The 27986-nt window shown below is 42.3% G+C and overlaps 1 protein-coding gene across 14 annotated transcripts in view; it reads left to right on the top strand.

Annotated features, from left to right (window-relative positions):
* Rbm33 (RNA binding motif protein 33) overlaps positions 1–27986 on the top strand; it is a 106195-nt gene that overhangs the window by 68869 nt on the left and 9340 nt on the right. For 5 of the 14 annotated variants that reach the window (XM_087657934.1, XM_087657927.1, XM_087657923.1 and 2 more), the window contains 6 exons: positions 13–356; positions 1980–2294; positions 3456–3743; positions 6308–6958; positions 25452–25658; positions 27545–27733. In XM_087657934.1, the coding sequence (XP_087514060.1) occupies positions 13–356; positions 1980–2294; positions 3456–3743; positions 6308–6958; positions 25452–25658; positions 27545–27733 (1994 nt within the window). Of the gene's footprint in view, positions 1–12; positions 357–1979; positions 2295–3455; positions 3744–6307; positions 6959–25448; positions 25659–27544; positions 27734–27986 lie in introns of all 14 variants that reach the window. The other 9 variants (XM_087657933.1, XM_087657926.1, XM_087657924.1 and 6 more) reach the window with 2 other exon arrangements.

The raw sequence follows: 27986 nt of genomic DNA, 5'->3' as shown, positions 1-27986 counted from the left end.
ATTACTGTTCAGTTTCAGGTGAACCAAGGTTCCCCAGTCATCTTTTTTTGGAACAGCGAAGTCCTCCTCCACCACCGCCTCCTCCCACGCTCCTGAACAGCAGCCATCCTGTCCCCACTCAGAGCCCCTTACCGTTCACTCAGCCTGGACCAGCATTTAATCAGCAAGGACAGCAGCCAGTGTTCCCTCGAGAGAGGCCTGTAAGACCAGCCCTGCAGCCCCCAGGCCCAGTGGGGATCCTGCACTTTAGCCAGCCAGGGTCAGCAACTGCCAGGCCTTTCATTCCTCCTAGACAGCCGTTTCTACCCAGCCCGGGACAGCCATTCCTGCCTACACATGCACAGCCTAACCTTCAGGTATGACATGAACCAGCCGTGAGGGAAACTATCCCTGGATGGTGCCCAGCCTTTGTATTTCATGAAAGGGATGTTTCTGGTTTTATTTCTGCTAACTTATGGTTATGTAAAGGATACATGAGTCTTTTTTTTTTTTTTTTATAAATACCAACACATTTTAATCAAAATTTGGTAGAGAAATGACACTGTGGGAAAAAATTGAAGCTCTGGATGACAGAAATTATGGTGGCTAGAAAGAAATGGTCAAAATTTTAAGGATACATGAGTCTTAAGTATACTGTTCACTATAGCCAGCTCTTCTTGACAGTATTGTTTACCTCCTTAATATACTAGGGAATGTGGAAAAAGTAATTCTTGTTTTCCAAGAACCGAACTTGGGTCACTCTTGGAATTTTTCTCAGCATCCTATTCCTGCTAGGGAGAAAAAAAGGAAGACCTTCTTGGTGGGGAGGAAAAGTGTTCTTTCTCACTCTTTGTGTGACAGGCTTGTGCGCCCTCTGCTGGTAGGTGTTTACTGGCCAGTACAAGTATTTGTGCCTTTTTTCTTATCAAGTATATTTTCTTTATATTTTAATCTTAATTATAAAGATATATAGTGTTCGAGTGAGGTACAGTGGTATTCCTAAGTTCCAGAACTTGGAAAGTACTGTGTACCAAAGAAGGAGTGGGGGGAGTACAGTTCTCTCAACTATTTGGATACACAGGGAATATAAGAATGTGTATTTAGAGACTAGAGAGATGGCTAAGTCATTAAGAGCATTTGCTGCCTTCCCAGAGAATAAGGTCCAATCCCCAGCACATATGTGGTGGCTCAATCATTTGTAACTCCAGTTCCAAGGGACCCGAAGTCTTCTTCTGGCCTTGGTGGGCATCAGACGTGCCCAAGGTACATAGATGTTTGTTCACCTAAAGCATCCATACACATAAATAAACAATTTAAAAGAGTATCTAAGCTGGTAAAGATAGCAGAGCAGTTAAAAGCACTTGCACTCAAGCCTGATCACCTGAGCTTCATCCCTGGAACTCACATAGTGGAAAGAAAGAACTGACTCTAGCAAGTTCTCTAACCTCTGATCTCCTCAGACACGTGTTCACGTTCTTAACTATATACTCACATGTATAGCTGGTCGAGCAATAATTAAATGACAAGTTAATAAGAATGTATATTTAAGCTAAAAAGAAAACTATTTACAGTGTTCAAAACGGGTTAAATATTTTGATTTTTTTAAAATAAAAATAGAAATAATTTCTCCTTTGTTACAGAAATAATAGAATATAGGTGAATCTAAAGAAAATAATAATTCCATTACCAAGCAGCAGTTGCCGTGAACATGTAGGTTTATCTTCTTTAGTTAGAAAGCAGTGTGTCCTGTGTCTGTACTTTTTTCCTCATTTATGGTCATCGTAGACCCTTTGAGCGTGCTGTGGGAGGTTGCCTTTTATGATGGAGCATATGTTTAGGCAAACAAAGGTAGTGTCACCAGCCAATTGCTGTATTTGTAGTGGTGTTAAGTTCTCCACATAAGCTTCTTCTCATGCTGGCTTTTTAAAGGAAACCATTGCATTGAAATCTCCCTAACACATTTATTAATAAACTGTTGTTTGTTTCTTTTGAAATGGAAGGGACCCTTGCATCCTCCGTTGCCACCACCTCATCAACCACAGCCCCAGCCGCAGCAGCCCCAGCAGCAGCCCCAGCATCACCAGCATCAGCCACCCCTTCAACCTCCCCTTCAGCCTCCACACCAGCCTCCCCCACAGCATCAGCCTCCCCCTCAGCATCAGCCACAGCAACACCAGCATCACCACCACCTTTCTGCTCCTCCCCCTCCTCTGATGCCCATGTCTCAGCCACAGTTCAGGCCTCATGTACAGACTGCCCAGCCTCAGTCCAACAGCAGTCGGATGCAGTGTACTCCACGTCAGGGGCTCCGGCATGTGAGTAACAGATGTGGGTTAACTTACAGGCTTTATGGGACATAACTTTTGAGCTAGATCATTTTCCAGTTTTTAAAAATTAATAATCAGTATATTTTCAAAAGCAAAAGTAAATTTTTTAAGAATACTTTGCAAAAAATGTTTTAACTATAGATATTAACTTACCCTTTTGAGCCTTGAGTTTTCTGAAGTGATTAGACAGTAGTGATGAGTCATTCCTCCAGTGCAAGGGGCTTAGTTTTTGATATAGATTATCTACTTCTGTAGTCCTGAATAAGAGCTTACATTCAGTTTTAGGAAATTATATTTGTTTGTGGTGTTACATTTTACATATGGTTAGCAAACATAGGTCTTGTCATCCATTGAAAGAAATTGGGAAATAGAAGGTTGGTGTGAGAGTAATATGTAGCTTCCATTGTCTTGTCCTCCCCTAGTGACTGCCATTACTGTCTCTTTCAGGACAAATCACAGTATCCTAACACAATTCCTTTCTATAAGTCTACCTCTTAATCCTGTCCTTTTTAATCCTTATAGTTTGAGGAAGTCAGTGAGTTGCTTTGAACCTGTTTTCCTTAAACCTGCCTCTTTATATTGTAATATGACTTGGATGGAAGCTTTAAAGAGGATTGCTAGATAGAGGAGAGGCATGTGTAGTCCTGCTTCCTTGTTAAGGTAATGGCAGAAGCTCAGTTCCTCCTTGTCTCAGCTACCTCTGATCCTTGACATGTGGGTTCTCTCTCAGGCATGTCTCTTCTTGTAATAGAACTTTGTGGCACCTTTCTCCTGCAGAAAGCTTTCTGTAAGATTGAAACAATAGCATTGGGTTCTCCTGTTCCATTTTAAGCTTAGAAACAGTGTACTATTGATCAGTTGGGTCCTTGAGGCAGGCAGAGTGAGGTGTTGTTGTTATTGTTTAGCCCAGAATGCTGTTAAAAATATTAGTCTACATTTACTGATAAATCAGTGGGTTTGACTTTTATAAATGGAAGCTGTATCTTTATGGAACTGAGTCCTAAGCATCAGAGCATACAGCAACACTAAGGATAAAAAGTGTTTGCCAGAGAGTAAGGGGTTTACCTCTCAGAAAGGAAGGCAGTTATTGATTACAGTGATGCCTTGTGTTTCTACTCACTAATAAACTTGTGTTTCTTTTTGTGACAGAACACAGCATCTCAGAATATAAGCAAACGGCCCATGCAGCAGATGCAACCCACTGCTCCCAGAAACAGTAATCTTCGTGAACTCCCCATAGCACCTTCACATGTTTTGGAAATGAGTGGTAATCGCTGCTCCTCCACACCTGCAGCTCAGGTGAAGTCCATTGCCAACACATCCCCACCTTGTAGGGCTGTGGTGGCTTCCAGGAGCTCACAGGGAAAGACTGATGCAAAAGCCAAACCACTTAGTCCTGGGGCTCAACCTAAGGAAGAAGCAAAAGCAGAAGCAGAGGTATGACATCTTCCTGGGGTGTGTTTGTTCTGGAATAGGGTCCTGAGTGCCAGTGTATTCTGCCTAGTTCACTCATGCAACTGTATCTGTACAGTTATTGTTGTATTATATAAAGTCAATGTATATCCAGGTTTAGCAGATGTTTTCTGTAAAGGACCCTGGAGTTCTATAACATTCTAGACAATCATAGTTACTTCTGCCATTGTAGTACAAGGCAGGTTATTAACAGTCCTTACAGGAGCAGATGTGTTGAATACCAGTAAAACCTTACTCAGAAAGCCATGTGGTTCTGTGACCTTACTTATATTTGGTAATTTAGAGTAGGTGTGGAGTAATAAATGTGGATCAGTATTTTACATGATCTCTACCTCTTACAAACCTCAGCTTTGTTGCCTGTTAAATGAGGATGAAATAAGGTAGGGTATATCTGAGAGCTGGGCATAGATGAGAACATGAGTTATGTGAGCACCTGTAAATCCGTGTTGCGGGCTGATTATTGTTCAGTAGCAAGAATTGAGGGATTCATTTTCTAAAAAACCAGTTAACAGTGTTTTAACCTTTAATTAGGTTTTCATTATTCAAGTTTTCTTCTGATAAGTGATTATAATGGTATTAATTGTATCACATCAAAATTAGGAAGTCAGAATGTTTTGGATGTCATTTAATAGACATTAAAAGTTTGATATGTGGGTTTCATAATCAGTGCATGAAAGAAAATGGCTCTACTGGACTGGAATGACATGGTTTATAAAGAGCCTTTGTGATCTGGGTCTTGGGTTGCACCCTTGTAATCTTAGCTACTCTGAAGGTTAAGTGAGACAGGAAAATCAATAGTTCAAGGCCAATCTGGGCAACTCAGCTTCTTATCATCATCATCATCATCATCATAATGTAATTTTATATATATTTTCCCCCTCCCCCCCAGTGTTGTGAATTTGGCCATTTGGCCAACATTCACAAGGCCCCATGTTCAATTTCAGCAACCCTCCCCCCTAAAAAATCCTAAATAAAAAAAATGATTTTCTTTTTGCCAATAATTTGATAGTGCCTTTGCGTTATATAGCTAGCTTAGAGAATGTGTATGTGTATATGTATGTATGCATGTATGATGTTCATGTTCAGTCTGGTTCACATAACATATTTCTTATATAATAACACTGACTAAATAATAGAGGGAGAGGAACAGTCAGCCATGTGTACTCATTTTATTTGTAAATTTACTACAAGCAGGCAGATAATTTATGAAAGTAAAATAGAAAGTGGACACATTGCAATGGTATAGGTTGAATGCCTTAATTCGTTTTTGTTTAGTTTTTTATATACACACACACAAATGGAACTAGGCTTATATTTTCTTTTCAAAGAAATATATTTATTTTGCTTAGCTACAGTTAACGTACTGACTTGACTTAGGTTTATTTAGTTGGTATTGGTACAGTGAGGGGTAAATCTAAAGTATTTTGATCTGTATCTCTGAACCTTCTTTAACCCTTTCCTGACTGCTTGGGAAACACATGCTGAGGAATCACGTCTGTGTTAGGAAATGGTGCGTCTGGGTCTTGGTGCTGCTGGCTGCATCCCTGGCTGTTATTGCACTGTGGGCGTCTTGCTCATCATGCCTGCTGCAGTAACAACCCCTCACCCCCCTACCTACCTATAATTGTTGGAAATGTACCCAAGACTTTGACATTCAACAACAAGTCCACAGGGTAACCCACTCGACTCTCCGCTTCTGATTGTCTTATGTTTCTAATTATTGAGATTTATGCAAATAGGCAGGATTTGTAACTAGGTGAATTGTAGATAGGTTGAATCTTCAATGAAGATTTTATGGATAGGTGATTTTATAAAAACATTTTAAAATAATAAGCTTTCTTCATTAGATTCTTTGGTTAAAAAAAAATGGCTAAACTTTTGAAAGGAATTCTCTATATAGACTTTGAGTATAGTTTATATAGACTTTGAGTATAGTTTGGGTCCGAGATATTCAGGGCATTCACTTAACATTAATATTCCAATACTGCGATTGGCAGCATTTTGATTCTGAGGAGGGTGTGTGAGTTCAAGGTCAGAAAGATTGACTTGTGCTATTCATTATAACCAATTATCCTGTGACAAATGAGTTTGAGATCAGCCTGAAAATTCTGTACGAAAAATCAATAGTTGTAATCAGGGCCTTTCAGGTCATTCACACCCTACCTTTTGTTGGTTTGTCAGGGAAGAGGCAGATAAAACCCCTGTGACAGCGGCGACTCATAGCTGTTTCTATTTCCATTCGAAACATATTTTGATATCTTAAATGAATAGTTTAATTGGTTTCAAACTTGTAAATGAGTGGAAATTTACATTATTTCATTTTTAATACTCTGATAAGATTTTCCAAATTAGGTTTAGCTGTATAATTTTCCCCCCTCCCTAGAGGAGGAAAGAGTTATACTTCTTGCTAAGCAGATTTTTGAATGCCTTCTTTCAGATACTGAATTGGAAGGTTTGGGGAGAAATACATTTGTTTGAAATGGCTACCCTACCACATAAAGCAAAGTGAACTGTGTTTTCCATTTTAGTTTCCTGATGAAGATGAAGAGACAAGGTTATATCGCTTAAAGATAGAGGAGCAGAAGCGACTGAGAGAAGAAATCCTAAAGCAGAAGGAGCTACGAAGGCAGCAGCAGGCTGGTGCCAGAAAGAAGGAGTTACTGGAAAGACTTGCACAGCAGCAACAGCAGCAGCAACAACAACAGCAGCAGCAGCAGCAGCAAATCTATGGCTCTCAGACCCCCATGGAGCAAGAGGAACTGGCAGCTACACCATCCCCCACCAATGGTAACCCACTGTTGCCCTTTCCAGGGACACAATGCAGGCAGAATGTGAAAACCAGACTTCTTGTCAAAAACCAAGATGTCACCGCTGCTAATGTTCAGCCCAAAGCGGTAAACTTTGTCCCGCCTGGTGCTAATATGCAGCATCAAGGGCAACACTTGAGACCATTGAAGCATCTGCGACAGCTGCCACACAAAGTCCTCCATGTCAAACCTATGGATATGGAGGAGACCCCCCACTCCCCACAGGCAGCCAGAGTGACATCCCTCCAGGGCCGGCCTCAGGACACCAAGCCAGGGGTGAAGAGGACTGTCATGCACAGGGCCAACAGTGGAGGTGGTGGAGATGGGCCACATGTCAGCTCCAAGGTCAGGGTGATTAAGTTGTCTGGAGGGGTAAGTCGACAAATTTTATGCACTTCTTTGTAAATTTTTTTGCCTTAGAGAATATGAGTCTCCATAAGAAAGAATTAAACATGAACTCTGGTAGAGTCACAGATTAACCAAACCTTAAGATTCAAGTTCTACTTTTGTCTTAACCCATATGGTCTCAGCTGTCTTGAGTAGTGAAAAACCATTATGACATCCTGCAGCTATACCCTTCTCAATTTTAGCTTCTTTTGTAACAGTTTTCTCATAATCCAACAAACAAACGATGTATCGTTTGTTGTAGGTGTGTTTGCACCTTTAATGCCAGCACACAGGAGGCAGAGGCAGACAGATCTCTGTGAGTTGAAGGCCATTCTCTTCTACAGAGTGAGTTCCAGGACAGCCATGGCTACACAAAGAAACCCTGTCTCAAAAAGAATTGTTATGCACATAGTAGTTGTTTACAGCATTGCGCATGTATGGTCAGAGGGGAGTGGACCCACTTTCGAGCTACACATTTGACGAGTATTTGCTGTGCTCTTTAGCAGTGATACCTGTTGTATGCGTTTTGCCATGTAAAGTGGGGAAGTAGGAACCTGGGAACACAGATATTTGTACAGCAAAAGGGAAAAGGTGGACCCATGAAGGACAGGAGTGAAGTGCCATGTATGTGATTTGCTAGCTGAGTATGTGGAGACAGAAAACAGATTTCTCTCATGGGATATAAGGACATGTATATGGAATAATGTCAAGTCAGTTACATATGTAGAATACTCAGTGAGCAACTACAGGACTATAGAGTCCTGTTTTAGCTGAATGTTTTCCTTCTGTCCCATTCAGCATCTGAAACTGCTATGTTCAGTGGCACAGTAAAGTTTGTACAGTGGCTTTTTAGCTTTGGGTCTTTATTTTAAATGTGAGGTTTTAGTCTGTTTCATTGATTCAAAGCTCAAGAGCAGATGGCTAGTGTGGACATAGACGTCCCCATTGGTGGGAAGAGCGGTATAGGTGCTCTGCAGTAGGAGTGTGTGCCTATAGGGAGCAGCATTTAAACTAGAAAGTACTTCCTTTCAAAAACAAACCTGCATTTACCTAAAATGATCTCTCTGCTCCAGTGTAAAAACAAAACTAAGTCATTTAATATGAAACTTATTTGTCATTTTTACTTCATTGCTGCCTAATTTTACAACAAATAGGAAAAACAGTGTTTGGAATTTTCTACTTAAGGAGCCACCAGCCAAGTGCTTTGGAACACGTTCTGACCTTTCTTTTTTTGACTTAAGTACTGATGTGCATTTCTAGCAACTCTTTTCCTGCTGTGTTGGCAACTTTGATCAACCTGATGGGTTCAGTGGTGTTCACTTTTATTTTGAGTAAATAGTATTTCTCTAATGCTACCTCCACCAAGTGGATAGGAACTGTTATTAAGAGAACATATAATTGTGAGGTATTTGCAAGGTGCACCTAGTTAGGACAATTCAGAAAGTAAGTAGCTATGCGTTCCAGCATCTAGTACTGTCACCTTTATTTGACTTTTATCATTGCCCTTACTTGCTACTAGGTATCAATCATAGCTGTCTTCTTCCTGGCACTGGCATCATGCTAGGGCTCAGGCCTGTGCACTGCCTCTAAAAATCTAGCTATGAGTCTGCACTGAGCCAGCTACCTGATATGAGAGGAGGTCAAGCGTGTAACGTGGCATCTATGTGAAAGGTTTTAGTTTGCCAGTTTACTGTTTGAATTAGGACATTTGTTGTTGGCTGAATTCTATTTTGCTAAGAGCTCTTGACTTCTATTAAAGTAAAAACATAATATATAGCTTATAAAATTTCTTAAGGAAAACTTAATTTTTTTTTTTTTATTCCTGGTTTTTAGAAATTTTTTACTGTTTCCAGAGTGGCCTCAAGCTTGTTATCCTCCTCCCTTATCCTCTTGAATGCTTGGATTGCAGGCATGCACCATACATCATACACACACACACACACACACACACACACACACACACACACACACACACACAATTGTGTGTGAGCGAGCGAGTGTGTGCACTTATGTATAATCTATTTTCCAGTTGTCTTATGGGACCTTACTGAAAGGGTTGCTAGACACCCCTCCACAGGTTAAAACTACTGCTTTAGTTAGAGAGAGGTGAGAGAGAGAGAGAGAGAGAGAGACAGAGAGAGACAGAGAGAGACAGAGAGAGACAGAGAGAGAGAGAGAGTGTGTTAGTTTTTCTAAATAAATGAATTCAGCCTATTCATTCTGTATAACATTACTTGTATTTTTTAGGGCTGACCATTGGAGAACGTTTTATTATAGGGCAGAGGTTAGCGCATGCTTCCTAAGAGAGCTGCCTTCTTTACTGCTGTCTGATAGAAAAATCTATATAACTAAATCGAAAGTGTTGAGTAGTCTCTTCTTTCTGGAAGTCATGCTCTAGTGAGCTTCTCTGACCACTACTGCCTAAGGACACGAGTCTCTGTGCTTGGCTCTGGCCAGCTGCTCTTATACCTCATACCAGTTTCCAACTCCAACTTCTTCAGGCTTGTGTGTGACTTACAACCTGTGAGCCTGCTGTGACTCACAGTGGGTGTTTCTTGTCTTCCATAACTAATTTAAAAATTAAATCATTCATCTTCGCCTATTTCGTTTTAATTTTTTGAGATAGGGTCTCATGTAGTTCTGAACTTGGTTGTAGTCTGAATTCTTAATGTTTTTGCCTACACTGCCAGATGCAAGAATTAAAGTGGGTTGCCTCCACATCTGGCTTCCTTAGAATTTTTATAAAAAACTGGATTTTGTGATAGATGGAGAGCCTGAGTTTAAGATTTTAGGTTTATCATTTCTTTAATAATGTTACCTTTAAGGATATTTTCATTTGTCTTCTAGTTGTATATTAGTTTTCTTTATTGAAATTATTTGGGTCCTCTTTATTAAAACAATTTCATTGTGGTAGTAGGAAACAATCCTAAAGACTTTCGTAAGAATGACTTCTTGTGTGCTGGAGAGACGGCTCAGCAGTCAAGAGCACTGACTGCACTTCCAGAGGTCCCAAGTTGAATTCCCAGCAACCACATGGTGGCTCACAACCATCTGTAATGGGATCCAATGCCCTCTTCTGGCATGCATGTGTCCGTACAGATAGAGTACTCATTTACATGAAATAAATAAATTTTTTTTTTTAAGAATGACATCTTGATAGTATTTCTGTGTTCTTGTGGTGGCTGGGTCACTGTTGGGTTATGCCTGGAGGAAGATGCTATGTTTTGTATAGGGCTTGTTGTTGGCATCATGTCTGCATTGGCTGCTCTGAAACTCAATTTCATAGCACACAGAACTTGAAGCTCTCCCTCTTCAGAGTCACAAGCTAAGCTGTGTGATCATCTGACACAGAAGCTTCCCAGCTTTTGCTATAGAAAAAAACCCATGTTTGGGTAGTTGTTTGTCTTGGCTGCTTCTGGGATGCTGCCGCCGCCGCCTCTGCTGCTGCCGCCTCTGCCACCTCTGCTTCTGCCTTCTCTTCCTCTTTGCCATTATCTCAATTTCCTGCCTATAAATGGGCTTAATCTGGTTGTGGGGGGAGTTCTGGAAGAAAATTGCTGGCAGATGAAGGTGTTCCTGAGGCTCTAGTGAGGTCTTGTTGGCATTTGCAATGACTATTGTTTGTCCAGGGTTGAGCATGTGTGATTCGTGAGGCACACAGATGGCAGGTAGAGTCACATTCTCATTTCACAGTGCAGCAAACTTGAGTCTCCACATAACAGAGCAGTAGGCCTGGCGTCTGTGCTGGGTTCAATTCTGAGTCTTGGCCCTATTTAATGATAAAAGCAAAGGTAGGAGACATAAATAATTTATTTACTGTGAACTACTGGGGCCATCAACCATTTTCTGGTTAACCACAACAACAGTCAAAACAAGCGTGTGCCAGGGTAAGCCCTGCAGCCTCTTCTGGCTCAGGAGAGATGAAACCCAGTTCACCTTTGAGTGGCCTTGGTTACTTGGATTGGTGGAACGTCTTATCAATAAAATGAAGGCCCATTCCTTTGGTCGAAGGGAGAAAGTGTCAGGAAAGTAGGCAGATACTTTATCCTGACCCAGGTTATGAAAGATTTAGAAATATGGCCGCAAATAAAGTAATCAGTTTTTCATCTGTGAGCATATGGAGAATTGGGAGAGACTCAGGACCCCTACCCAGCAAGAGAGCCAGCTGTTTGGCTGTGACTCTTTGTATTTACTTTTAAAGGCTGTCCTACTACCCTGGGGAAGGCCTCAGTTGATCTGTGGAAGCTTGCTTTGGAAAGTGGGGTGATTTTGTTCATCTCTTTCCCTATCTTAGAGAGGCAGTGAGGGTGTCTTCATCCTTCTCATCAGGCTTCCTTTAGAGCCAGTGTGTGGGTCCCTCTTTCTGTGGGCCACACGATAAACTTCCTTTTGTTACATCTTCAATGAAAGAGAAAATGTGAGGCCTTGCCCCTTTACCACATTCACCAGGTTTTATATCTTGTGCTGCATTTGCTCCTCTTCCTCCACCTCCTCTTTCTCTGTCTTTTAGTGTCCGTTTATGATTGAGTACTTTCTCTTCCTCAGATAGTTTAGAAGGTACAGGGGTACTGCCTTAGTCCAGAGGCACTAAAAACTGTAGCTGTATGCTACAGTAGATCAGCCTATCCTGGGGGCTCACTCAGAGCCATATGTTTGATTTCTGGTCTCCTTTTCGTCTGGAGCAGTCTGTTGGTCTTTGTTACTTGCCCCTGATATTTTAAAAGACTAAAGGCAGTGATTTTGTGGCCTGTGATGTAATTTACATTTATTTTTTTGCTCCCAGTAAGTTTGAGGTTGTTTGTGTTTGGCAGGCTGGCTACAGAAGGGAACCTGTCCTTGTTGTGACTGTGCAGACTTGCCCTATATTGCTGAGCTTAGCTTTAATTAGCTTCTGAATTAGCCTTCCTCTATGCTCTGTAAACGCATTGGTTTACCGAGTTGGTTTTGGGTAGAATTCTATATTGGCCTGCCATTGGGATCCATGGACAAATATTTTTTCATGTCTCCCCAGGACAGACTTTGATGATTTAGATGAGGCAGTGTCTGCCAAGTCTTTCCTACAGCTAGCTTTATCCACTGTCTGTTAAGTTGTGGTTGGGAAGGAGCTCTGTGTGAGTGTCCCACTTACTACACTAGCTTCTTACCATTCAGCACTGATATGTCCAGTTACATTGTGCCTTGTGTATCTGTCGGCTCTTTCCTGTTTATTTACTTAACATTAGTCAGCTTTGTGAGGTTTTTCAATGAACTGTCATTCCCATTATTTAGTTTGATGTTAGATCGCATCACGATTGGTCAGAGAGGGCCTTCCTTTTGGCTTCTGTGTCCATTGAGAGCTCTCCAGTGTTCTTTGAATGTATGCTTATTTCCCTATACTCAAACTTTGTTTGATGTGACTTGGCCTTTTCTTGTGTAGCTCTTGGGTGGGTCTTCTCTGGAGAAGTCTTTAGTCCCTTGGAGCACAGGTGCAGGGCCTGCTCTCCCATTGCTGTGAAAAGGTTTGAAAGAAGAAAAGGCTTACCTTGTCTCACCAAGTCAGGATTTGAGCCACAGTTTCTATGCCTCACCTCTTCAGTATTCTGTCAGCAGTGTTATCAGGGCAGAGAAGGCCTACTTGTCTCCTGGCAGCTGGGCAGAGAGGAAGAGCAAGGAGCTGAGGTCCCCAAAATTACTCCAATCATTAGCTTTTCCTGGGGAGACATGAAAAAATATTTTCCCATGGATCCCAATGGCAGACTAATATAGAATTCTACCCAAATCCAACTTGGTAAACCAATGCGTTTACAGAGCATAGAGGAAGGGTAACTCAGAAGGATGTGAGTGGCCTCCAAGTTGTATCACTACTGTGCCCCACTCCATGTATCAGTGCACCTTCCATGTCTTATATATACTAGTATTTCCTAAGATCATTTGTAGCTGCAGAAAGGCAGGAAGGAGCCTTGGCAAGAATTCCAGATGAGACTCTGACCATCCCTTCCATTATAATTGCAATGACCTGGCTACCAATGTTCTGCTTTTAGTGGCCCTGGCTACTGAATGACCATATTCTCTATCTCAAGTTGGCCACATGCTATGCTTGGGAGGAAAAGTGCTATATAACTTGGGGTACTTTCCAATGACCTGTTCAGTCTTCCAGGAACACCAGAGATTGGAAACCAACCACATCTTTAACCATGGCCTTTGAAGGATATGTAAGATTATGGTGGTCAGTAATTGGTTTGAAAGAAAAGGTTTACCTTGTTTCGCCAAGTCAGGATTTGAGCCACAGTTTCTATGCCTCACCTCTTCAGTGTTCTGTCAGCAGTGTTATCACGGCAGAGAAGGCCTACTTGTGGTCAGGACACCATTGTCCTTAATGCAGATCTGTGCCTTCTTCTGGGAATTGCAAAAAAACAATCAAGGCACTACTGAGCCTGCTGGGTTTTACTAAGGGTTCCTATTAAAAGATTTTTGGAAGGCAATATATACATATTATATCTTTTTTTCTTTTACTACATTCTATTAGAGTTATATGGTAGTCAAAAGAGAAATTGAATATATATGAATGTTTGAAGTGATTTCTTCTGTAACTCGGGCTAGCCGAGACCTGCTCCTGTAATACTACTAGCCAGGACATAGGACACTTAATGGGAGGGGAGGCTATCTGGGGACTTGCCATTCAGGGCAAGGTCTCTGGATTCTAATGTTCATTCATTTTGATGAGGCCTTCTGGCTGCCTCAGTTACTCAGAGAGGAAGAACATGATATTAATATCAGCAGTGAGGTCTAATCAGAGCCTGCAGAGCAGCCATGGTCCCAGTTGTCACAGCAGATGTGACATGAACTGAGGCACTAGGCATTAATGGTGATTGAGCTGCATACAAATGCAGACCTGCCTTTGTGGAGCTCTGTGGTGACCAGAGTACTCCGTGGCCTCTGAGTGTGTAATAGCAGGTATAAGCAGAAGTAAAGTGGGATGGGCAACATAGCAGTGAGACCTGGAGAAATAAATGGCTTCTGAGTGGAGTAGAAAGGGAGTAAAGTAGTGGGTCTTCCAGGTATGTGTGTGGTGAGAATGGGGTATGTGTAACTAACTGTAGCAATTCCTAACTGAAGGAAAGGAATTGGATTGAGTACAGAGAGTCTGGGGCTGGATTTAGGTCTCAATTCTTAGAGCAGTGGGAGCCACTCGAAAGTTCTGATGAGGGCTGGAGAGACTGATCAGTAATTAAGAGCACTGACTGCTCTTCCAGAGGTCCTGAGTTCAAATACCAGCAACTACATGGTGGCTCTCAACCATCTGTAATGAGATCTGATGCCATCTTGTAGTGTGTCTAAAGACAGGTACAGTGTACTTATATATAATAAATAAACCTTTTTTTAAATTTTTTTATTTACATTTCAAATGCTATTCCCTTTCCCGGCTTCCCAGACATAAGCCCCCTATCCCATCCCCATCCCCTTTTTCTATAAGGGTGTTACCCTCCCCACCACTCCTCCCCCGATATTCCTCTACACTGGGGGAGTCCAGCCTTGGCAAGACCAAGGGCTTCTCCTTCCATTGGTGCCCAACAAGGCCATCCTTTGCTACTTATGCAGCTGGAGCCGTGGGTCAGTCCATGTATAGTCTTTGGGTAGTGGTTTAGTCCCTGGGAACTCTGATTGGTTGGCATTGTTGTTCATATGGGAATCTCAAGTCCCCTCAGCTCTTTTAATCTTTTCTCTAATTCCTCCAAGAGAGATCCCGTTCTCAGTTCAGTGGTTCACTGCTGGCATTCACCTCTGAATTTTTTTTTTCCCCCGCCTCTGAATTTGACATACATGCTCTGGCTGTGTCTCTCAGGAGACATCTATATCCGGTTCCTGTCAGCATGCCCTTCTTAGCTTTATTAATCTTATCTACTCTTGGTGACTGTATATATATGGCCTCCATATCCCGTCTTATGGATATTTTTATTCCCCCTTTTAAGAAGGGGTGAAGCATCCATATTTTGGTCATCCTTTTTCTTGAGCTTCATTTGGTCTGTGGATTGCATCTTGGGTAATTCAAGCATTTGGGCTAATACCCACTTATGAGTGAGTGCATACCATGTGTGTTTTTCTGGAATTGGGTTACCTCACTCAGGATGATATTTTCTAGTTCCATCCATTTGCCTATGAATTTCATGAAGTCATTGTTTTTGATAGCTGAGTAATATTCCATTGTGTAGATGTACCACATTTTCTGTATCCATTCCTCTGTTGAAGTGCATCTGGGTTCTTTCCAGCTTCTGGCTACTATAAATAAGGCTGCTATGAACATAGTGGAGCATGTGTCTTTGTTGTATGTTGGAGCATCTTTTGGGTATATGCCCCGGAGAGGTATAACTGGGTCCTCAGGTAGTAGTGCAATGTCCCAGTTTTCTGATAAACCTCCAGACTGACACCCAGAGTGGTTGTACCAGTTTGCAATCCCACCAACAATGGAGGTGTGTTCTTCTTTCTCCACATCCTCACATCTGTTGTCACCTGAGTTTTTGATCCTAGCCATTGTGACTGGTGTGAGGTGGAATCTCAGGGTTGTTTTGATTTGCATTTTCTGTTGACTAAGGATGTTGAGCATTTCTTTAGGTACTTCTCAGCCATTCGATGTTCCTCAGCTGAGAATTATTTGTTTTGCTCTGTACCCCATTTTTAATAGGGTTATTTGGCTCTCTGGAGTCTAACTTCTTGAGTTCTGTGTATATCTTTGGATATTAGCCCTCTATCAGATATAGGATTGGTAAAGATCTTTTCCTAATCTGCTGATTGCCGTTTTATCCTAATAACAGTGTCCTTTGCCTTACAGAAGAAGCTTTGCAGTTTTATGAGATCCCATTTGTCAATTCTTGATCTTACAGCATAAGCCATTGGTGTTTTGTTCAGGAAATTTTCCCCGGTTCCCATGTGATCGAGACTCTTCCCCACTTTTTCTTCTATTAGTTTGAGTGCAACTGGTTTGATGTGGAGGTCCTTGATCCACTTGGACTTAGAAGCTTTGTACAGGATGCTAAGAATGGGTCTATTTGCATTCTTCTCTATGCTGACCTCCAGATGAACCAGTACCATTTGTTGAAAATGCTTTTTTCCATTGGACGGTTTTAGCTCCTTTGACCATACGTGTGCGTGGGTTCATTTCTGGGTTTTCAGTTCTATTCCAACTGATCTACCTGCCTGTCTCTGTGCCAATACCATACAGTTTTTATTACTATTGTTCTGTAATACTGCTTGAGGTCAGGGATGGTGATTCCTCCAGAAGTTTTTTATTGTTGAGTATAGTTTTCGCTATCCTGGGTTTATTTATTTTTTATTCCAAATGAATTTGCAAATTGCTCTTTCTAAGTCTATGAAGAATTGAGTTGGAATTTTGATGGGGATTACATTGAATCTGTAGATTGCTTTTGGCAAAGTGACCACTTTTACTATATTAATCCTGCCAATCCATGAGCATGGTGGGGGGGGGTGCCTTTCCACTTTCAGAGATCTTCAATTTCTTTCTTCAGAGACTTGAAGTTCTTGTTATATAGATCTTTCACTTGCTTGGTTAAAGTTACATTGAGGTATTTTATATTATTTGGGACTATTGTGAAGGGTGTAATTTCCCTAATTTCTTTCTCAGCCTGTTTATCCTTTGAGTAGAGGAAGGCTACTGATTTGTTTGAGTTACTTTTATACCCAGCAATTTTGCCGAAGTTGTTTATCAGGTTTAGTAGTTCTCTGGTGGAACTTTTGGGGTCACTTAATTATACTAACATATCATCTGCAAATAGTGATATTTTGACTTCTTCCTTTCCAATTTGTATCCCCTTGACCTCATTTTGTTGTCTGATTACTCTGGCCAAGACTTTTGTTTTAGGATGAAATGTTCTATAAATATCTGTTCATTCACTTGGTTCATAACTTCTGTTAGCTTCTCTATGTCTCTGTTTAATATTATTCTGTTTCCATGATCTGTCCATTGATGAGAGTGGGATGTTGAAATCTCCTACTATTATTGTGTGAGGTGCATTGTGTGATTTGCTTTAGTAAGTTTTTTTGTTTGTTTGTTTTTGGTTTTTTGTTTTTTTTTTGTTTTTGTTTTTTTTTTTTTTTAATGAATGTAGGTGTCCTTGTATTTGGAGCATAGATATTTAGGATTGAGAGTTCACCTTGGTGAATTTTTCCTTTGATGAATATGAAGTGTCCTTCCTTATCTTTTTTGATGACTTTTGGTTGAAAGTTGATTTTATTTGATATTAGAATGGATACTCCAGCTTGCTTCTTCCGACCATTTGCTTGGATAATTGTTTTCCAACCTTTTACTCTGAGGTAGTGTCTGTCTTTGTCTCTGAGGTGTGTTTCCTGCATGCAGCAAATTGATGGGTCCTCTTTATGTATCCAGTCTGTTACTCTTGTCTTTTTATTGGAGAATTGAGTCCATTGATGTTAAGAGATATTTAGGAATAGTGATTGTTGCTTCCTGCTATTTTTGTTGTTAGAGGTGGAGTTACGTTTGTGTGGCTCTCTTCTTTTGGGCTTGTTGAAAGAAGATTACTTTCTTGCTTTTTCTAGGGTATAGTTTCCATCTTTGTGTTGGAGTTTCCCATCTGTTATCCTTTGTGGGGCAGGATTTGTAGAAAGATACTGTGTAAATTTGGTTTTGTCATGGAATAACTTGGTTTCTCCATCTATGTTGAGTGTTTTGCTGGCCTTAGTAGCCTGGGCTGGCATTCGTGTTCCCTTAGGGTCTGTATGACATCTGCCCAGGGTCTTCTGGCTTTCATAGTCTCTGGCGAGAAGTCTGGTGTAATTCTTACAGGTCTGCCTTTATATGTTACTTGACCTTTTTCCCTTACTGCTTTTAATATTCTTTCTTTATTTTGTGCGTTTGGTGTTTTGACAATTATGTGACGGGAGGTGTTTCTTTTCTGGTCCAATCTATTTGGAGTTCTGTAGGCTTCTTGTATGCCTATGGGCATCTCTTTCTTTAGGTTAGGGAAATTTTCTTCTATAATTTTGTTGAAGATATTTACTGGTCCTTTGAGCTGGGAGTCTTCACTTTCTTCTATACCTATTATCCTTAGGTTTGATCTTCTCATTGAGTCCTGGGTTTCCTGGATGTTTTGGGTTTCGATCTTTTTGCTTTTTGCATTTTCTTTGACTGTTGTGTCAATGTTTTTCTATGGTATCTTTTGCCCCTGAGATTCTTTCTGCTATCTCTTGTGTTCTGTTGGTAATGCTTGTATCTATGACTCCTGATCTCTTCCCTGGGTTTTCTATCTCCAGGTTTGTCTTCCTTTGTGCTTTCTTTATTGTTTCTATTTCCATTCTTAAATCCTGGATGGTTTTGTTCAATTCCTTCACCTGTTTGGTTGTGTTGTCCTGTAATTCTTTAAGAGATTTTTGTGTTTCCTCTTTAAGGTCTTCTACGTGTTTACTTGTATTGTCCTGTATTTCTTGAAGGGAGTTATTTATGTCTTTCTTAAAGTCCTTCATTATCATCATAAAATGTGATTTTATATCTAAATCTTACTTTCCTGGTATGTTGAGATATCCAGTATTTGCTTTGGTGTGAGAGCTGGGCTCTGACAATGCCAAGTAGTCATGGTTTTTGTTACTTACGTTCCTGTGCTTGCCTCTTGCCATCATGTTGTCCCTGGTGTTAACTTGTCTTGTTGTTTCTGACAGTGGCTTGACCCTCCTGTAGTGTTAGCACTCCTGTAGACCTGTCTTCTTTCAGCCGGATTTGGGAACAGAGTTCTGCCGTTAGGTAGGTAGGTGCTCCTGGTGACTGGCTTTCAGCTCTTGGTGCAGGCAGAAACCTGAAGGGTCCTGCCCCTGACTGCTCCTAGGTCCCTATGCCCAGGGGACACAGATGGCATTAGGTGATTTCCTCTTGTGTTGGGAATGTGGGCAGAGAGTAGTCTCCTCTGAGTTCTCAGAGTGTCCACACTTCTTAGGATCCAGCTCTCTCTTCTACCAGATTTGGGTACAGGGAGCTGTGTGACCAGTTCAGTTTAGTTCACAGCGGAACCCAGTAGGTTCCTGCTGCTGACTACTCCTATGTTCCTGTATCCAGAGACACTATGCAGTTTCCTCTTGGGCCAGGGATGTGGGCAGAGGTGTGCAGAAGTGGCAGACTGTCCTGTGGTCTCAGCGTTGTCCGAACTTCTGGGTCTAATAAATCTTTTTAAAAAAAAGAGTTCTGTTGAGTCAATGGTCTCACTTTGTTTTGCAGGCTTAAGAAAAAAAAAAACACACTAGGAAAATAGAAAACTGGCAGTTATTTTGTTTGTTTGTTTTCCAGATTCTGGAAAACCCCGAATCTGGAAAAGGTTGAGTTCTACTTTAAGCATAATAGGACATAAGACATAACCTTAGTGTTGAGGTTGTGCTAAATAGAAACATAACATTGTATCTGTCTCCAATCTTCTGTTACTTTGGGAAGTACCAGCCTGACAGAGAGTAGCATACCTGCCGTTAGTCCCAGGCTGATGTAGAATGTTCCACATTCCCTTCTTGTTCTCTGGAGGTGCCTATTCTTGACCCTCTGTTTTCTATTGCTCAGGATGCTCCTGTTCTGGGAGCCCTGCTGGTGTTTCTGCACATCTCTGTTCTGCCTGTTGACTAACTCGAGCTTCCCATGCTTTAGAGTGCCAGCTCCTGCCTGGTCCGCTCTTTGAGGAGCTTTCTGCCTTCTCACCATTTTTATCACTAGAACCTAGGACAGTTTCAAGGGCATTAGAAATACTTCAGAAACTTAAGAGATACAGCTGAAAATGTCTGAATAGTTGGCATTCTTGTATCAAAGCAGAGGTTCAGCGGACATGGAATCTCTCCAGAATGTGTGAGAGTGAACAGGATAGTTGTCCCTTTGCCTTGTCAGTGATACTAGGAAGTGAGCAATATAGAAGCAGGGCCTGGAATAACATTGATCTGTACCATTAATCTTTGTAGTCACCTTCTCCTGCTTTTCCCTTCAAACTCCTTTTCATTGGTTTGCTGAACAGGATATTCTCCCCCCCACCCCCCAAGAGCTGAGGACTGAACCCAGGGCCTTGTGCTTGCTAGGCAAGCGCTCTGCCACTGAGCTAAATCCCCAACTTGAACAGGATTCTTTTGTAAGCTCTGTTTGCTGCTTTTGAACTTTAAAATGCTCACATTTGTTCTGGGGAGAGACATGCCACCGTTGACCTGTGGAGATGAGAAGATCTGTGGGCGTTGCCTCTCCTCTCCATCATGTGGGTCTCAGGATAGAACCTAGGTCATCAGGCTTGCCATCAAAACCCCCTGCCCACAGAACCTTCTTGTGTGCCTGCTGTTTTCAACTTTGAAGTACTAGATCTATCACATTTGCTAGTTTGAAACCGTTACTTAGAGGACACAGCTCTGCCCTGCTTGGTTGGTTCTGGCAGAAGCTGGGTTTGTAGGACAGTCTGGCAGCACCTAGGCATAGCGTGGGTGGCTCAGATGGAGGTAGAGCTGTGGTCTTTGCAGGTATATAGGACAGAGTTCTGGGGGAGACTTGGTCACATGGGTGGGGCAGTGGGTAATAGGCTTGCACTGGGCAGGCCTGCAGGAGCAGAACTGCTCCTGAAGCCTCAGCTCTAAGTTGGAAGAACCAGTTCACAGCCCCACTGCTTAGGAAGCCTCCGTATTCAAAGTGCCCAGTATCTCACTTCTAATACATCTTCATTTTCTCCTGGTAGATTTGTGCCATCTGCCCTGGACAATGTTGTTTCTTCTCATAGGCTTAGGTTTTAGTGGTTTGTTTTTTATAATTTTTTTTTAAAGACTAGCTAATTCTTCTCTCATCTAACTAATCTCAGAACGGAGGAGTATTATAAGATAAGCATCTGAATAACTGCCACATTTTCATATGGTAAAGTAGAACATGTGCTAAGTGAATCCCCCATGAAGTGAAGCCCAGTAGTTAGGTCTGGCTACTCAAGTAGCTTTGTCTTTTGGATTTGGTTGCTCTCTGTACCCATTATCTGAAATAGTGTTGCAGTTTTCTGTCCCCAGTGTACTTGCTGGCATGTAAACATGCCTGATGAATGTTAGGTGTTCTCACATTCCACAGCAGCACCTGGGGCAAGGAGGTTAGGGCTGACCCATTTCTACCCTGTCTCTCATGTAGTTCAGCAGTGTGCAGAGAGAAAACAGAGTTCTACACATATGTGTACTTAGGAACTTTACATAGCTTGCATATTTTTTATTGTGCCAATCCCAAACGAGCCTCCTAGAGATTGCTGGGATAGGCTGTATTGTTGTCCTTAATAGAAACCCGTGCAGCAAGGGCTGTGGCCTCACTGTCATCTACACTGCTGGTGACAGCAAAGTGTGGACTTATCAGAAGGAGAATTCATAAGAGACTGCCCTGGGACACCACGCCACTGTCCTTCTGTGTGTCCTGACAATGTTATCTGTCCTTTCAGTACTGAGTATCAAATGTCTGTCATGAGTACAGAAATTAATTTAATGTCACCTGAAGACATGCAATTAATCTTTTAGAGGTTTTCATAATACCTTTACAGAAAGAGTTGCCAGTTTGGCGGATTTGGATTTTGGGGTTTAGAAGAAGATAAGGAAAATTAATTTTTCATCAGGGTTAATACAAGCTAGCAGGGCCACAAAGGCTGAGGAAAATGATTGGGGAATTTGTCAAGTGTTGTCACTCCAGAATAATGCTGCTTAACGCCTGATAGGTATAATCAAGGGCTGAGGTTCTATGGAGAGGATTAATCAATTTGCCTGCTAGTGAATGCAACTCAGCGATACCACTTCTTCATGGGCTTTAAGGAATGAAAATAAGATTTGATCTGTCAAATTGCAAGAAGCCGTGACAGTGTCAATGGGTATTTTTATCTGTACATTTAAACCATTTGTTACAAGTAAATTTGTCCTGCTAATGTTGATGGCCACAAACCTCATTTTTTGTAAGATTAAGCTGATAAAAAGTATTCCCTGAGCTTACTTAATTCAGATAGGAATTTTAAAACCAAACATTATAGTCTAAAAGGACATTTTTATTTTATTCATTAAAAGACAATCATTTTAGAGCAATTTAACAATATGTCTCTACCTGGTGGTTATGATGGCTACAACTTCTTCCCCTCATCTGCTTTGGATGAACTGCTGTGCCAGAAGTTACAGCATGCACCATGCTGCCTGGGAGACTGTTCTTCCTGCACACTTGCTTTTTCATGGGAACATCATCTGCCATCTACTCGGGGACACTAGTTTGCTTACATCTCAAAAACAGATTTCTAAGATGCCTAATTTGAAGCAACAATATTTTAAAACTTGTGTGACATAGAGACTAATAATTATACAGGTCCTTTTTCAGTGCTAGAACTGGGTGTACAGGTCACAGCAAGCAAGATATAGGGTAGATTTAGTTTGTCTTGAATCTCACTCAGGTCTGTTTATGTGCATGACTATAGATATAAAAATGGGTTCCTGGCAATGGCTCATTATCCTATCCATTGACCATTTTCTACTAGTGTTAATCCAGAGAGCCTGAAGTTAGCTTTCATTGTGCCAAAGTCCAGAGTTGACCTTTCACCTAGTGGAAGCTTGTGGAAAGGCAGACTCCTCATAGGCCCGTGGTTCTCAGAAAGGGCTGTCCCTCTGCCTGTCAAGAACTTTCAGAAGTTTTTGTTCTTGAGGGACAGGAGATGCATCCAGGTAGGCAAGGCCTGTTCTAAGTGCCTACATTTTTTCAAAATATAGGTGATTCAAAAATAAAAAGTGAATCCACGTGGTGGTGGTGTGCGCCTTTGAGCCCATCACTGGGGAGGCGGAGACATGCAGATCTCTGAGTTTGAGGCCACCCAGGGATACAAAGAGACCCTGTCTCAAAAAACATAACATAAATAAGTAAAGGAATAAATAAATATAATTTGGTTATCTCTTTTTGTACATACTAGAGAATTTCCATGGTAAAATGTTTTTAAATGTAAGTACATAGCCACAGATTGTAGGAGCCAGTGCCTCTCAGGCTGAGGCCTGGCTGTCTACAGCTGTATCATGTTATGGTTAATTAAGAGTTGAATTGCCTTGGTGTGAGATGCTTTTTCTGTCTTCCTGGAGTGAACTGCCTAACATCTTGATGGTTTTGGGGTGTTTCTGAGGGTGTAGGTGCCTTTTACATCTGATGTTGGTGGCTTTGTGGTCAGCATAACATGGACCTCCCATTCCCATTTTTTCCTGAAGGAGACTGGACTAGGGAACATTTTTACCTTAACACTATGGTAGAATCCCCTGGGAGAATGGAGTTTTTAATATGAGAAATGTCTCTTTGTCAGTTCTTTGTCCTTGCTCCTTGGAGCTCTAGTCTTTGCTCCTTGGGTTTTGAACCAGTTTGGGTATGTTTTTGTGGAATTGGTCCATTTCATGTAAGTTGACTGATAATGCTGGCATAATGTTCATAACATCCTTTTCACTGCTTTGAGCTACAGTGTTACGGTCCCTCTGTTTTCCAATTTGAAACACTTGCCCTCTGCTCATTATTTTTCTAAGTCAGGATAGTTAAAGGAGTGTAGTGTTTGCTGTTTTATAGTAGCCTGTGGGTCTGATAGAGAAGTGGCTTCTCTGAATTTGTTCTTGATTGTAACCTTCATTGTACCCTTCCTCCTTTGTTTAGAAGTGGGGCTGGTTCCTCTTAAGATCTCAACTTGTTCTTGGGTCTTTCCCACTCCTTTTTTGAATAACTGTGATATAGTTTAGTTCACTTTAAGTGTTTTCTTTTTTAAATCATTTCTTACCATGTCTTCCTTAGTTCTGGGCTGGGAGTGCATAGCTTAGCATAGCCTTTCAGGTCACATTTCCTCCCCCCCCCAGCCTCCAGGCACCCTGAGGAAAGCACCTGGGCTCTTGGTGCTCTTTTAATCTTCTAATAGGTTCACAGCCCCAGAAGCTTGTAGGTTCTATGGGTCCATCCATACAGCTTTGTCCTGGGACAATTGCTGGGTCCTTTGGGGGAAGGCAACACTTGGTCCTGGCAAACAGTGCTCTGCCCCAAAATGCTTGTTAGGCAAGTCTGTGAAGTTCTAGGGAGACCAGACTTGCCAGTTTCTACATGCTGCAAAGGGATCAAAGCTCTGCACCCTTGTAACTAACAGCTTATCTTTCCTTGGGTCACAGGTCATACTACTGGCTGCTTTCCTTAAAGGCCCCTTTCTTCCATTAAGTGGTCTCTAAAAGATAACTTAGGAGAGCCTTAGTCTTTTTTCTGTGGTTATAACAAACTACTAAAGGCTGGATGTGAAGAGAGGTTAATTTTGGTTCTTGATTCCCCAGGCTGGGAAATTTTAGAGCACGGTAGCCAGGGGCCCAGTTGTGGTGAGGTCTTCATGGAGGACAGTCAGACATATGCTTGCAGAAGAGAGGTGGGGAGGGGAGAGATGTAAGAGCCCGGGTGCCTTTTGACAGCTTTTGGCATAACTAACCCATCCTCACAGAACCATGTTAATCACTTCATAAAGGTAGAGTTCCTGTGACCAAAACACCTTCTAAAGGCCTTAAGACCTTTCATACTACTGCACTGACAGTTAAACTTCAGAATGGCTTTGGTGGGGACAAACTATAATCCACCTCTATAGCTGGATGGGAATGGGAGACTGATACAGACATGTACCTCTTTTGAAATAATTTGCTAAGTCACCACCCATTACCCTCATGACTGTGTAGCCTGTGTGGGAAGGTTACCAGCCATCACCTGGTCTGTGCCTCTTCACATCAAGAGGAGTACAAGTACACTTACCACTTCTCAAGAGCCTGCATAATGCATAAGATTGCATAATGTAGCATCTGTTCTTTCAGTCCCGCTCAGCAGGAAACACTGTTGAAGACTGCAGATTGCCCATAGGCCCCACCTACAGACCGTCTTTATGCTATTGCTTGATAGTGCAGTAGACCCAGGGGCCAACCTGACATGGGCATACCTTACAGTCCTTGTGATCAGGAGCAATGGCTCCAGAAAGATGACCAGAAACAGGTTGTGGATGTTTCCAAAGATCTTAGCTAAGCACATGTGTTACTTCTCTGGCATTCACTGGCTGTGAAACCTGCTGGTGGTGTAGCTCCTCAGTGTAGCCTGGAGCCAGGCAACTTCTCAGTTCCGGTGGGTTTGAGCAACAATTACAAAGTTAAGACTGGTTGTCAATTTTCAACAAGAGTGTTCTTGGCAATAAAAAAATGAAGTAGTTTTGCAGTGTAACCAGTATGAATTAAATAGTACTTGTGTTTATTGCAGTCTCTTTAAGTGGATACATTCGTTAAAAGAAAACTTAAATGTTTTAAATTTCAAAAATACTGTATTTAAAACCTTGACCACTGCCCAATGAGAAGTTTCCCTACTGGCTCCAGGGAAGAGGCAGATTTGGTATTATGTCTGAAAGGTTCTTCTGCCTCAGGCTCAACATTAGCAGTGATGCCAGTGCCTGACCAGAACAGTGGGCAGACACTGATCTGCCTGGTGCCTTGTTGATTTCAGCAGGGAGGAGAGAGCGATGGTTTTTCTCACACAGAAGGCCAGCCCCAGCGGCTTCCACAGCCTCCGGACATGAGACAGCAGCCTACCCGCAAGGTGACACTGACCAAGGGAGTTCCTCAGCAGCCCCAGCACCTTCCTGTGGGGCCCCACATGTACCCGGCTATTCCTCCAGGGATCAAAAGCATCCAGGGGATTCACCCAGCCAAGAAGGTACTAAAGTGGGAAGACCCCAACCTCTATAACTCTACTGGTTGAGAGAACTTGGCACTAGGTGGTTCGTTCTTTCTTCTCTTTTCTTTTTCTTTTTCTTTTTCTTTTTCTTTTTTTTTTTTGTGCTTGCTAATATTCATATTAGTAAGTGAGCCATCATCTTAGTCCTAGTTTAGAAAGTCTGTCCCTCTACTCATTTACTATGGTGGTACAGCTGGAGTGTATGGCCGTCCTGTACCATGGAACAACCACTGCCCAGTACCGACAGCACTGCACCTCTATTCCTCTCACCCGTAGTAGGAATGTTCCTAACGGTGTGAGTCCCAGAGGTGTGCTTGTCCTGTCTAGTCACCCCTCAGCTCAAGGAACAGAGAGAGACAAGGCCCTGTGGAGGTAAAGATGTAGGTGAAGGGTATCTCCTGGGAGCCCAGCCTGCCAAGTGGGAGGCCTGGAGCCTAGAGGCTCCCTGTCCCTTCTTGAGGAAGCCAATCTAGTCATGTTGCAGACAGAGAGTGTATGCTCCTCAGCTCCTGGGTCGGGGAGAGGCAGCTTTCTAACTGTCAGAAGTGGGTGAACAGAAAGAGACTGTTGCGGGTCCTGCCCCTCTTCAGACGTGGGGTCTGCTGGTACAGTGTCTGTTTTGCCTTGTGTGTGCTGTCTCGCTCTGCTAATGAGGTAGGAGCCCATAGATACTCTACTGTTACAGCAGGCAGATGTACACATTAGTGTTAGGTCCAGCAATAAAATGGTGGAGCTCACAGACTGCTCTAGGCTACATTTCCTTTCAGACCCAGCCTCTGGCTATATGAAGAACATGACTTTAGAGAATTAAATGGGAGCTTGCTAGAGGAGCTTTACCTTCAACTCCTTAGCTCTCCATTAAGGGACCAACGATGGTCTCTCACTTGCTAGAACTATTGTGAGGCTTTTTAAAAGAATTTATATTTAAACCTAGTATCTGACTGAGATCTATACCAGAGTATACACAATATGACTTTCTGTGAGTCCTTGAACCCCTCATTTCTCCAGACTATGCCTTACTGGAATGGTAGTGAGTTTATGTAGATGGATCTCTAATTGTGTTCTTCTAGGTTTCCATTCCTGTAGCCCACACGTATTCTGAGCATCAACTCTGGCTGTGTGCCTTTCCTCGTGAGGTGGTGGGGCATGGTGGATTGCTCCTTTAAACCAAGCACTGGGACAGAGTTAGGGTAGGACATGGGTGAGGTCCAGTGCACTTTGGTTCCGCTGTCTGCGCTTCCACTTCTAGCTAGACAACTGTGGAATTAGGTATTCTTTTTTTAGTTACCTCACCAGTTGAAAATGCTAGAAATGCCAGCCATCTAGTCTTTCTACAGTGAAGCTCTTCACTATGGTTCTGAAATGTGGGTAGCTTTAAAAGACGGTGCTTTTACTGGCAGATTGGTGTATCACTTTGTGAAAGCTCTGGAGGTGATTGTCACATTGGCTAGATGGGCTCTTGTTTCGAGGCTTGAGGATGATAAATTTAAACCTCACCACTTTGTGTCGAATCCCAAATGACACGTTGTCACAGTTGGAGATTGGCCTGGGCCATCGTGGGAGAAGTGTGTGTTTGTAGCAGTTAGGATGGGATACGGCCCTTCCCTGTGCTAATTGCTGTCAGTGCCGTATCCTGAATGGAAGTGATGCCAGAATCCCTTCCAAACACCTGCAGAACTCTGGGGCTGCCATTTCGTCCTCATTCTACTTGCTGGGGTTGCCCTATTAGGCCACCCTCTAGGAAGATTCAGTGACTCACAGCATGTCCTGAGGGACCCTGAGCCCATTCTTGCTTTTGTACTTTATTAGCCACTACAGGAAGAATCTACGCAGATGTCAGAATGCATCTTCTTTGTCATTGCCAGGCCATCATGCATGGACGAGGCCGAGGAGTGGCAGGTCCCATGGGCCGGGGACGACTAATGCCAAATAAGCAGAACCTTCGTGTGGTGGAATGCAAGCCACAGCCCTGTGTGGTATCCGTGGAAGGCCTGTCCTCATCCACCACTGATGTCCAGCTGAAGAGCCTGCTGATGTCCGTGGGGCCCATCCAGGTGGGTCGCCTGTATCTGGTGATAGTGCCAGTGGGTCGTCTTTACAGAACAGTGGCCATCGTGTGTTACATTTGTAGTAAGATGCTACTCAAGAGGAAGGATGCTAGTGCTTGCCTCACAACGTTTAGAAAGTAAATACTCTAGTAGAGCAAATTGTCCTTTGAAGTCTATCCTAAAGTTCACAGGTGTACACATACCTATATGGTTTTGTATCGAATCACATTTTATTTATGATAATTTCTCTAACTTTCAA

This window comes from Rattus norvegicus, chromosome 4, assembly GCF_021556685.1.
Source record: "Rattus norvegicus strain SHRSP/BbbUtx chromosome 4, alternate assembly SHRSP_T2T, whole genome shotgun sequence".
In the NCBI taxonomy this organism is placed as follows: Eukaryota; Metazoa; Chordata; class Mammalia; order Rodentia; family Muridae; genus Rattus; species Rattus norvegicus.
The sequence above is the reverse complement of the archived record's forward strand: the minus strand, read 5'-3'. Positions and strand labels throughout refer to the sequence as shown.